General features: G+C 48.3%; 4 protein-coding genes across 4 annotated transcripts; 1 reads left to right on the forward strand and 3 right to left on the reverse strand.

The window, feature by feature from the left end:
* Positions 1–652: 652 nt before the first annotated feature.
* On the reverse strand, positions 653–2,386 carry CLUP02_08449 (uncharacterized protein; the record flags this gene model as incomplete). The annotated part of the gene is made up of 1 exon (XM_049287438.1): positions 653–2,386. One exon carries the CDS (start codon positions 2,384–2,386, stop codon positions 653–655), a length of 1,734 nt encoding a protein of 577 aa, XP_049144581.1.
* A 2,906-nt stretch (positions 2,387–5,292) lies between these two features.
* Positions 5,293–5,873, reverse strand: CLUP02_08450 (uncharacterized protein; the record flags this gene model as incomplete). The annotated part of the gene is made up of 3 exons (XM_049287439.1): positions 5,293–5,359; positions 5,478–5,643; positions 5,702–5,873. 3 exons carry the CDS (start codon positions 5,871–5,873, stop codon positions 5,293–5,295), a joined length of 405 nt encoding a protein of 134 aa, XP_049144582.1.
* Positions 5,874–6,984: 1,111 nt separating this feature from the next.
* On the forward strand, positions 6,985–8,957 carry CLUP02_08451 (ankyrin repeat and zinc finger domain-containingprotein; the record flags this gene model as incomplete). The annotated part of the gene is made up of 2 exons (XM_049287440.1): positions 6,985–7,030; positions 7,084–8,957. 2 exons carry the CDS (start codon positions 6,985–6,987, stop codon positions 8,955–8,957), a joined length of 1,920 nt encoding a protein of 639 aa, XP_049144583.1.
* A 2,123-nt stretch (positions 8,958–11,080) lies between these two features.
* On the reverse strand, positions 11,081–11,194 carry CLUP02_08452 (uncharacterized protein; the record flags this gene model as incomplete). Its single annotated transcript, XM_049287441.1, has 1 exon — positions 11,081–11,194. One exon carries the CDS (start codon positions 11,192–11,194, stop codon positions 11,081–11,083), a length of 114 nt encoding a protein of 37 aa, XP_049144584.1.
* Between the last annotated feature and the right edge of the window lie 76 nt (positions 11,195–11,270).

Here is an 11,270-nt window from a genome sequence, read left to right on the forward strand (position 1 = left end):
GGTGCTGGCTAGTGCTATCTGCAACTGGCGCGTTGCTGTTCCTGTGTTGATTTGCACGCGTCCCTTTGTGTGAACGATCCCTGAGTTCATCTCGACGATCTTGTCCAAGTGCGTCCATTGCTATCGTAACCTTCGGGCGTACTTTATAATGAATTCATGTGACTGGAGGATCTCAATAGTGTTGCAAGACCGTAGGATTAGTAAAGTTGTCTGAACAAAAGAAGAATAAGTTTGTAAGTCCTCTCGGGCTTTAGATTTAGTCCCCGCTCTTGCTCTGACGTCGTAAACCCTAAGTCGTGACTCAGCAGCAACTTGTCATAGAACGACGGCAATACCTTTGGCTCTGCGAACTTTGAAAGCAATGGATTTAATTCTCATCCAGAAAGCAGTCATAGTCGGATAGCGAGATCTGGTCGCCTTTCCGGCGTGCTTGGGTGCGTACATGGTCCACAGGCATGCAGTGCCTCATGCCGCATCAGCCGAAACACAAGTGAAAGCACATCGCGAGATTCATCCTAGTTCGAGTCACTTCACAGAAGCACTGAAATTTTTCGGATGCTTCATTGAAACGTTCTTCTTAGCTATCTGCATGCGCACTTACATTAATGTCGACAACTCGCCTGCGTCCGTACCCCGTCGTGCTTCCTTTATTTTAAATCAGCTTTGGCTCTACTTCCTCAACGCGTTCGCCGGGCGGCAAGCCAATCTCAACCCAGCAACCGGCCTGACATCCGTGACACTTTGGGTCTCTTTCACCGGCGTGCTCTGGGCAATACATGGGTCCACGTGGCCGGCGCGGCGGCGCTCTCTGACGGATCTCCGGTCCTGCGAGTGGGACTGAGGTCAACGATTCCGGATGACTGGGGCCGTCGATGTTCTCACCCTTGCCGATCTCCTTTCCCGGGCCGTTGCTCTCAGGGAAGTAATTTGGCTGCGAAAATTCAGTCACTTTCATCAGCATGACAGGGCTAGGGCGAGGTTTAGAACGTTGTACTACTTTCTCGATTGGTGCATTAAGGCCGGCAATTGTAATGGGAGAAAGAGGGGGAATGTTTGGCAATCTCACGTTGCTGACTGAGTCGTCGTCACCAGTGAAATACTTGAGGTAGAGATCAATATGGTCATCAATTGTGTCGCTTCGTCCCTCTGTAGGATGGCAGTTTGCCGGATCGCCCGAGTTTTCTTCTTCAATATCACCTATCTCGCCATAGCATGAGTGCAAGGTTGCGTTACTCTCCGGCTTCACTACCGCGGCTTGGCGTAATTCCAGTACATCCTGTATTTCATGGGTACCGCCTGTCAGAGCTTTATAAGCAGGTTCATCGTAGTCAAGAGTGCGTAGCAAAGCGTGATCTTTGCCGTGTTCGTCATTGTCAATCAACGGGCAATGAACACCACTCAAGCTGGGAAAGGCACTCGCAATGTCTGCCGAAGAAGACGGTGAACGAGGTAAGTGATCCGAGGTTACCGAGCTAGAAGAAGCGGTGACACCAGTAGCATCACTAGAGGCTGCTATGGCTTTTCGGAACTCCTCTTCTGCTCTCATCTCAAGCTCTGCTTGTTCCCTGAGCCTTTGAATATCCTTCTCATGGTTGGCTGCGAGCTCTGCAAACAGTTTTTGCCGTTCCTGGAATTCAATCTCGCGGCGCTCGTGGATGTTCAGGCGACGCAAAGGAGGGCTCTGAACAGGAAGCGCTGGTGAGATAAAAGCGACTGGCTGTGGTGCCTGAACCGTTTCAGAAGACAAGGACGACTCGTTTCCATAATCACCTCGGTTCACGTCTTCCGCATTGCTAGTATGGCTCAACTGATGCGAGAATTCGTACGTCTTGAAGATGTCCTCGGCATTAGCGAGACGTGAGGCCCAACTAACGGTCGCCCTCTGCCCACCGACTGCCATCCGACAGACATCTGTACGATGTTTTCTTCGGCACAGATCGCAAGAGGGGTGTGTGATGGGCTCGCCAAGAGCATGGACGAGTGACTGCACGGAAGCAGCCATCACCATATCTTTTCTGACTTCCCTTTCATTTCGCACAAAGGTGAAACATGCTGAGGATAGCTTCATGCTCGTTTCTGTAAGGGCTGAGGAGGGGATCATGACAGGTTCGACGGGGTGGTGCCATTTCTTTACAGCCTTGAAGTGCCAGTAATTTTCGAGCAGTTCCGAAGAGCTGACGGAGGAAACGTCACTGTCTCTATAGAATGCCTCGCAGTTTTGGCAGAAGCCGAGGACGGTGGCCAAGGCCTGGGTGTGCTGGCAGAGAGGTGCAATGCAAGCATTGCGGTCAGTCTTGTTCTTGTTCTCGATAAACTTTCTGCACTCGATCAGTTCTACCGCGGAATGGGCACATACTGTGTGGATAGTCTTCTGTGTGAAGCACATGTTGAAATGCTGATAATTTCGGACAGGACCTGCCTTGAAGTTGGTCTATCGCGAACTTCGTCGTCTTCGTTTTCGCTGAAGGGACTGTCAGATTGGACATGGCGGGTCAGAGGCCACGTAGAAATACAGTCGACAATTCTGTTAAGGCATCTCTTGCAAGATGTCACGAGTTATGGCACGCAGCAATGGGCATACGGAGTGTGGTAAAAGTGGCTTAACTATCAAAGTAGAAATAGACAAAAGGAGAAGGTCTATATACACGATATCTAAGATAGACACGTGATTTAGCACGTGACGGGCACTTTGTGAGGTGCGATTACTATCCCTATTACGTAATACACCCCCTAATTACTACCGCTAGGGAGCTATTGTGCCCAAGATAGAATCTCTAAATGCCCTTACAAAGGCCTAATTTGGTCGAGTGTAAACAAAGGAAAATTAAGCGCAAGGGATACGCGTCTTTTGAGCCGCGTTTGTTGTGAATATATCCCTTCGTCTGAAGTGAATAGAATCCCTCGACGTAAGCGACGTTCTAGAGCTTCAGGTCGCAGGTTCCCTTTCCCTTAGGTCCGTCTAGGACGCCCTTTATAATACGAGTGCCGCGTGTAGTAATAGGTAGTATAGTAGTTCCTAATTTAACGTAGTCTTTATCGCCCGATAGTACGTAACTCTCGGGTTTAAGTAGGCTCTTATCGTTAATTAGATATATTACTCTATAGCTATCTATTACTGTGCTCTAGGAAAAGGGGTAAGCGCTACCTATAGGGGTGCTAAAGATTGCGTTTACCTCTAAGTCTTAACTCTTTATAAGTATAGCGACTACGTAGCCCTCGTCCTAGTCTACTAATAAGCTCGTTATAGGTTAGTTAGAGGATCCTTTTAGAAACCTAGGTTTCTTAGGGGTTCTATTATTCCTTAGCTAACTAGCTTTTTTAAGCTTACCGTAAAGTAATTTCTATTTACTTAATTTAATAGCGGCGAGGACTTCTTTTATATAGCTCCTTAATATTCGTATTAGTAACTTACTAGCGTTTCGGCCTATAAGTGCTTATTCTAATTTTTAGCACGCCGTAGGGCGCTATGGGTGTGCGCGATTATAAGGGTATATAACGTTACCCTTATTATTTACGTTATTAATTAAGTTAGAGCGTTTAGTAAAAGTAGAGTAAGCCCCTCCTTAACCTAAAAGTCGTTTAGTATATACGTCCTAGGTTACTAGGCTAAATATATATATAATCTCCTCGAGGGTCCTCGTGTGCGTTCCGAAGGCTATTAATTCGCTAAAGGTCTTATATATACGTTAGCCCTATATAGGGTTAAGTCTAAACTTAACCGTAACTAGGAAGTTAAGTACGGCGATCTCTTTACTAATTTTTAGAATATCGTACGTTTTAGCTCGGAGGTAAGCGGACTACTACTCCTTATATTAGCGTTAGGGGTTAATTCTAATCCTCGCTTTATTAAGGGCTTATCGGTATTCCTCTCGAACCGCATTCCTTACTACTAGTTCGGGGGGCGCAAATTCCTATTTTAAATATCTAACGATTCGCTATATACTAAACTTAGCGCCGTTCTTAATAGCTTTTTAAAATACGTATTTATATAATATAGCGTTAATTAATTTTACTAACTACTAAGCGAGGACTTTAATATACGTATTAATAGTATTACGTTCGTAAGCTATAAGTTATTTATATTTAGCGTCGAGCTCCTATTATTTCTAAATACTCTTAAGTATATAGATCTTCTTTACGGGTATAGTATAAGGATAGATTTATTTACGTAAAGTAAGTAGCATAGCTAGCTTCGTAAAAAGAAACCCGGCTTAGTTCTATAGGTTACTCGTACTTAAAAAAGTTAAAAGGTTCGTACTAAGAGTTATATTTAGAAGCTACTAGCGGAGGATTTCTTAGTTTTTTTAGTCGTTCTCGAACGCCTTATAACGGGCTTAATAAGCTCGTAGTTCTTCTTTATTACGGGTCGTAACTAATCGTCCGAATTTTAAGGGCGAAGTAAGCGCTATAGAGGGGTCGAGGAATGCGTTAGAATCTAGAGCGTCTAGGTCGACGTACTTTTAAACCCCGACGCCCTTACTTATAATACGAAGTATATTAAACTATTTAATTTAATTATTACGGCTAGTTAGTTTAGCTTAGGCTAAAGTAGGTATAAGTAAGTCGGTTATTTTAAAGAGATCGTAAGAATCGTATTAATAAGTACGTTATCGTAATATAGGGTCTTAACTAAGAGCTAGGCTTATAATTATTATAAGTTATAGTACGTAGTAATAGGCATACGGAGTATAATAAAAGTAGCTTAACTATTAAAGTAGAAATAGACAAAAGGAGAAGGTCTATATATACGATATCTAAGATAGACACGTGATTCAGCACGTGACGGGCACTTTGTGAGGTGCGATTACTATCCCTGTTACGTGACACAAGATGAGACTCATCATATGTTCGTGGTCAGGCACCGGGGGTGCCCCATCTCAGAGCTTTGATGGTGGAAGGCCGGCTTTGTGACACTTGGACGGTGCCATTGTTCCACGAGGAACAGCAGAGCTACTACAAAGGGTAATATCGAAGAACATAGGTACCTGGCATTGTAGCCCCCACCTTAGTTAGACAGTGTCTTCAAGTGCTTGTTTGAAAGCTTTGTTCCGAGTAGGCGAGGTATCCGTGGTCATCCTTCTCCGAATCTACAAGCTTCACAGCAGGCAGGCACCTCTTGCGCCTCATCTACTATTGCATTCCAACTTCATCCGAGGCAGGCCAACGGCAAGCCGGTCGAAGTCTCGCTTTTCTTCAAGTAGTATCTGGAGCATCGAAATCGAAAAAAGGGAATTGTGCCACAACACAGAGCCCATAGATTGTAATCGTTGACGTCGTGATTTCGTAGTATTACTAGGTAGGTACAATTCCCAGAGTCCCATTCCAGGGTCCTCTTCCAAATGCGTTGTGCTGAGTACCGCTACTCCTCAAGTTCAGGCTGTCTAGCCGCCATTCTCAGGTCGCCTTATTTGTGAACTCGGGCGCAACGCAGCATTCCTCTTCTATGAGGTGCTCGATTGACGGATCCATTGATTTACAGGCCGTACTTCTTGTCCTTGTCCTCGACGGGGAATTCCTTGCCAGTAGTGTTCTTGTACTGGCCGCGAATGAAATCACTGATCTGCTCGTCTTTGGCCTGCTCAGCGGCGCTCTCGTTATCTTGAGGGCCTTGACCAAGGACCTTTTCTTGGACGAAGTCGACAGCTAAGGGTGGCGTTAGTCTTGTGATCATGCGTTACAGATATGGAGGGTAATTACGCACCCTTGTCAAGACCGTCTTCCTGCTTCTCGCTCTCGCGGCCACCGCCAGCCATGCCGTTGAGCTTGTCCATGAAGCCGCCGGACTCCTTCTTCTCAGGTTGGTCAGCGGAAGAGGCTGCGTTGTTGTTGTTGTTGTTGTTGTTGCCTCCAGCAAGGTTCTTGACGAAGTCCATGATGAAAGATGGGTTGTTTTGACTTGGTAGAATAGATGTAGTGGTGTTCAATCGTGGATTAGGACGGTGGATCTTGGAGGCTCGGTTCAAGTTGGAGAGATAAAGTCAGGTCAAAGTGGGATTAAGCATGGGATAGCTTGGCTACTTGTAGTTCGACTAAGGTCGCACGAGGAAGAGAGACAGGGAACCGTCACCAGGGCGGGGAGGTGAGGGGAGACCATCGGGAGACGATAGTGGCTTAGACCAGAGGCAACAGAACGAGTACCTTACCACCTAACTTAGCTGCATCCAGCAGGCGGGCACCATCATCTTGCCTGTCCTACCTGGTCTTGGCAAAGGCTAGTTGAGGTGCAGCAAGGAGGCACAAGATTGGGAGTCGCGATACAGCTCGCAGCTTCCCACACGTTAAGTGGAGTTACATCATCAGCTGGCCAGGGATGCACTGACGCGGGCCAAGTTTCTGCCAGCACGGCTTGCACGTTGCGCCATACAAAGAGACCTCAGACAGACGATGACGAGGGTACAAGTACCGATACTCGACTTCAATGTGCAACAAGGTCGCAGAGGAGGAACAAGATAAGCCTGTAAGCCCAGGTAAGACAGTCCAAATAATGCAGCAACAAGTCGCTTCTGCGGTTTGCCAAGAAATCCAAACAAGCACTTCAGCCAAGGAGTGTTGGCAAACTCATGGTCCACGGAGCTAATCCACGCTTGGTGACGTGATGGTCGCCAACCTACTGTCACTTCAGCTGGCTTAGTCCATGGCCCCTGTTCAACCCCGCCAAGCTTGTCCTATTCGTTCATTCCTCCGTTATGTCACGTGGCTGTCAGCCTCAAATCAGATGGACCCCACCGAGTCCCGTCAAGCCACACATCGCGGGGCTTTGTGGCGGTGACCTGTTCGAACTTCTGTGGCTTGCGTCAGTTCATGTTCACCGGCTGAGTCATCCCCGAAAGCGAGCTCTTCGTCATCAATTGAATATTGGTGCCCCGCCATCCAGAGCTTTAAGTCATTGCGACGGCGCAAAACGAGGGCCAACACTGTTTTGTCAATCCCTCTTTCTACAATTTACACCTGGAATAGCTGCGAGGGCTTGTTATACAGTTCGAAATGGCTGCCAAAAATGCGCCAGATCTTCTCAAGAGACCCCTCTACGGTTTGTCCTCTTTGCAACTACTACCCCGCCATCGTCAACTGACCCAGTCACAGTCTATGATCTTCCCCAAGAAGTGTTGTCTACACTCTCCTTGAAGCCCGACGCCTATATACCCGAACAAGCCCCTCCATCGCCTCCCTCGAAAAATACGGCCTCCTCCGATCTCGTCGGCTCACAAGCCTGCTCCCTTTGCGGAATTACTTTTCCCACCGTTATCGACCAGCGAAGCCATCAGAAATCCGATTGGCACCACTACAACTTGAAGCAGAAGCTGCGCAGCGGAAAGCCAGTATCCGAGAATGAATTCGAAAAGTTAATCGGGGACCTTGACGAGAGTCTGTCGGGATCAGACTCGGAAGAGTCCGAGGATGAAGAGAAGGAATCCACACTCACAGCACTGCTGAAGAAGCAGGCGACGCTCGCCGACAAGTACGCATCGCCAACCGCAGATTATAATGACGGAGAAGAAGACACGATACGACGCAGGGGGAAGGGCAATCCGCCTCTAATCTGGTTCAGCTCACCAGTTCTCCCATCAAACACATACTTTGGCCTCTATAGGGCTATCCTTAGCCCCGAAGAGCTGCGCGACGAGACAAAGCTGGTGGAAGTCGTTAGAAAGAAGCAGTTGGACCCAATAGCCGCGCCAAAAGTCTCTAAAGACGGCGCAGCACCGCCGCCAGCGGCATACAAAGGTCCTCACTTCTTCTTGTGCATGATTGGTGGTGGCCACTTCGCCGCCATGGTCGTAGCATTGCCGCCACGACAAAACAAGTCTTCCGCAGGCGCAATGAATCGCGAAGCAACCGTACTTGCTCACAAAACATTCCATCGATACACAACTAGACGAAAGCAGGGTGGTTCGCAATCAGCCAATGATAACTCCAAGGGAAATGCCCACTCGGCCGGTGCCAGCATCCGTCGGTACAACGAACAAGCCTTGGTGGACGACGTACGCAATCTTCTCCAAGAATGGAAGGGGCTTCTTGATACGTCTGAGCTGCTCTTTATTCGAGCAACGGGGGCGACGAATCGAAGAACGCTATTCGGACCGTACGATGGGCAAATATTGAAACACAACGATTCGAGGATACGAGGGTTCCCGTTCAGCACACGAAGGGCGACACAGAACGAGTTGATGAGATCTTTCATTGAGCTCACGAGACTAAAAGTCAGAGAAATCAACCCGGAAGACGAGATTAAACCAAAGTCCGAGACGCCCACACCTGCGAAGAGCGCCGCTCCGAAGCCTACGAAGCCAAAGCTTACAGAGGAAGAGGAGACTGCGTTATTGCATACCACACAGATTCAGGCGTTCATCCGGCGCTCGAAACTTCCAGCCCTACTATCCTACCTCAAGACCAATGACGTATCTCCCGATTTCCAATTTCAGCCGGCAGACCAGAATCACCACTCACCAACACCCCTCCACTTGGCTGCTCATCAGAATGCTGCGCCTCTAGTTCTAGGCCTCATCGCACGCGGCAGTGCATCTCCTCTGATCACCAACAAAGACGGCAAGACTGCGTTTGAACTTGCAGGTGACAGGTCAACAAGAGACGCCTTCCGGGTTGCGCGATCAGAGCTCGGCGAGGATAAGTGGGATTGGGAGACCGCACGCATACCGGCACCTCTTAGCAAGGCAGATGCTGAGAAGCGTGACGAGAGAGATAGAAAGGAGAAGGATGAGCAGGAGACGGCAAGAAGGCGTGCCGAGGAAGAGAGGTTACGGGTCGAAGGACCCAAGGCGGATAGCAGGAAGCCCAAGTCTGGCGGTCTAGCGGCTATAGCGGCCACGAAGACGGCACAAGAGAAGAGAGTGGAAGAAGCCAGGGGCCTCACACCGGAGATGCGAATGAAACTCGACCGAGAGAGGAGAGCCAGGGCCGCCGAAGAGCGCCTCAAGCGCATGCAGAATAATTCATAGTCGTGATGGTCGCCGAGTGCGCTGACAACAATTTCTGGCCCATTGACAATTGAGCTAGTTATAGTAGACCAAGCGATGACACGGCTGCGCTAAACGTTATTCTCTGGCTTCTGGTGAATGATATCGAACATGTACGATATGGATGGTTGTTGGATTGCGGTGATTCAAAACGTTCCCCAATCGAAATTATTTTGTTCACATTCAGGTATGAAAACCGGTGTTGTATAGAAACCAGTAACTTCGTTACAAGCAAATATAAATCTTCAAATTATCTTTCAACCTCAGTTCTCATGGCATATCTCCATAGTTTACGCCAATAGCTGTGGAGAGGGCAGATCCCGACTTGGTCTCGAGAAATACAAACTCACGATCTCGGTGCCCGGCCTTCCGGCAGCTTGAAGTTCCCGAACGGTGGCATAAATATGGATGACTTTCCTATCCGTGGACACTTGGACTAAGAAACATGTTTACCGACGTACAGTAATTCCTTCCTGTCGAGTCTGATCATTCTGTCTGCTGCGTTGATGGTTGTGTAGCACATATCGAAGTGTGTCCCGATGCTCTCGTGCACAACGCAATGGCTGTTGGGCAGGATTTGTTCCAACGTCTTCGCTTTGACATGATAGGTGCCGAGACATAGACCTTCTAAGGGTTGCGATTAGTGTGTGTTTAGCTGTCACGGAGCTCTGAAAGGTCCACTGGATAATATTTAATCTTCGTAGCCTTGAATCTAACTCACAGTGTCGGTTTAAGTATAATAAACATGCTATGCTGGCAAGTCGACGACATCTCTCGGCTGTGATCATGGAAAACTTCACAGCTATTCCACTTCTTGTGAAACATAATTCCTCTTTGGGAGGGTATGCTGTCGTGCAAGCCAGATCCAACGTGAACTTGATACCCTACTCTCGACATTCAACATCACCACCACTAGCCCCGGAAACATCCGTCTACACGTTGTATCAAGGAAGACAGTCTGTGAGCCAAGCGACACGAACATTGTCAACCGTTGAGAACCTCACCCAGAGTCGAACGATTTAGGGGATATTCCAAGAGGAGGATTTATGAATCTAAGCTGAGACAAATGGTATTCGTCATCTGGCCGCAGTGGGATTCAGTCTCAACAGCCAAGTTGAGGCGTTCCTGCCACCGCCATCATCTATACCCAGATGCAAGACCGAGACAAATCGCCCCTCTAGGAAACAAGTATGTATTTGCTTCTAGGCTGTGAATGTTTTCACGGGGGACCTTGGTCTCGCTCCAGTCTACGGACAGGCATTGCCGCAGCAGCACACCAAAGCCCTTGAACCTCAACATCCGACATGAACGTCAAGCGCTATCAAGAACCACAATCTCTACAGGAGCCTGTGTCATGTCGTTCACAGTATCCTGTGAATATAATGCCATACTACCTCGTATCTCAGAACCCTTGGTCGTGAATGCTCATGTTTCACAAGGAAAACCCGAGACAAGTTTTCGAATTTGCAAAGCCCCAATCAACAACTACACGATAGATCGACCCGTATTCCAAAACACCATGTACGCAAAAGGCATCGAAACCTCTCTCAAGCGAACTTTAATGGCACCCAGCACCCGATCCTCGGCCGACACCCCGTAATCGTCCAAAGCTGCGTATCAATCCGTAATGTTCTACATCACTCGGTAGACTAGGCATGTCTCTCACCACCCGAAACACACCTCATCCCACAAACAGAGTCCATCGCGAGAGACTAGTCTCGCGGAACAAAAAGACTACATCTCGTATCCTCTCCAAGTACTCCTCTCCGAGTCTCGACCGTTTACACGACCTTGTCTCACACACCGAACCACAACGCCCCTCCACAAAACGTCAACGTCAATGCATCACATACAGGCATACCTACCTGCAATCGACCGCAAAAGTTTTGCTTTTTTCTCAACGTACGAGGTCGTAAAGCCGCTCATTGCTTATTCTTCTAAAACATTTCCTTCCCAAGGCTTCCACCAGTTCACTGTTCACCCACCTTTACGATCCCGATCTTGCCGTAGAATCGTACTTTAGCTCCCCCAAAAGGTATTCCCGAAAGGGACCGCACAAACGGTCGGGTACCTGCATTAGATCCCAAACGACCTTCCAAGGGACTTCAGGCTTGATGGGAACGTTGCAGAGGCATGTGATGAATGCAACGGCTACGCAACGAGACCCGACTCACCGAGCCTGACAACCCTTTTCCCCCGCAGCCTCCGTAGCCTGACATCTTGACATTCACGCTCATGCAACGGTTATCGCACGTCCAAAGTAAAGCCGAGAAACAAGCTCCCTCGTCCAATAAC

Source organism: Colletotrichum lupini, chromosome 4 (assembly GCF_023278565.1).
Source record: "Colletotrichum lupini chromosome 4, complete sequence".
NCBI lineage: Eukaryota > Fungi > Ascomycota > Sordariomycetes > Glomerellales > Glomerellaceae > Colletotrichum > Colletotrichum lupini.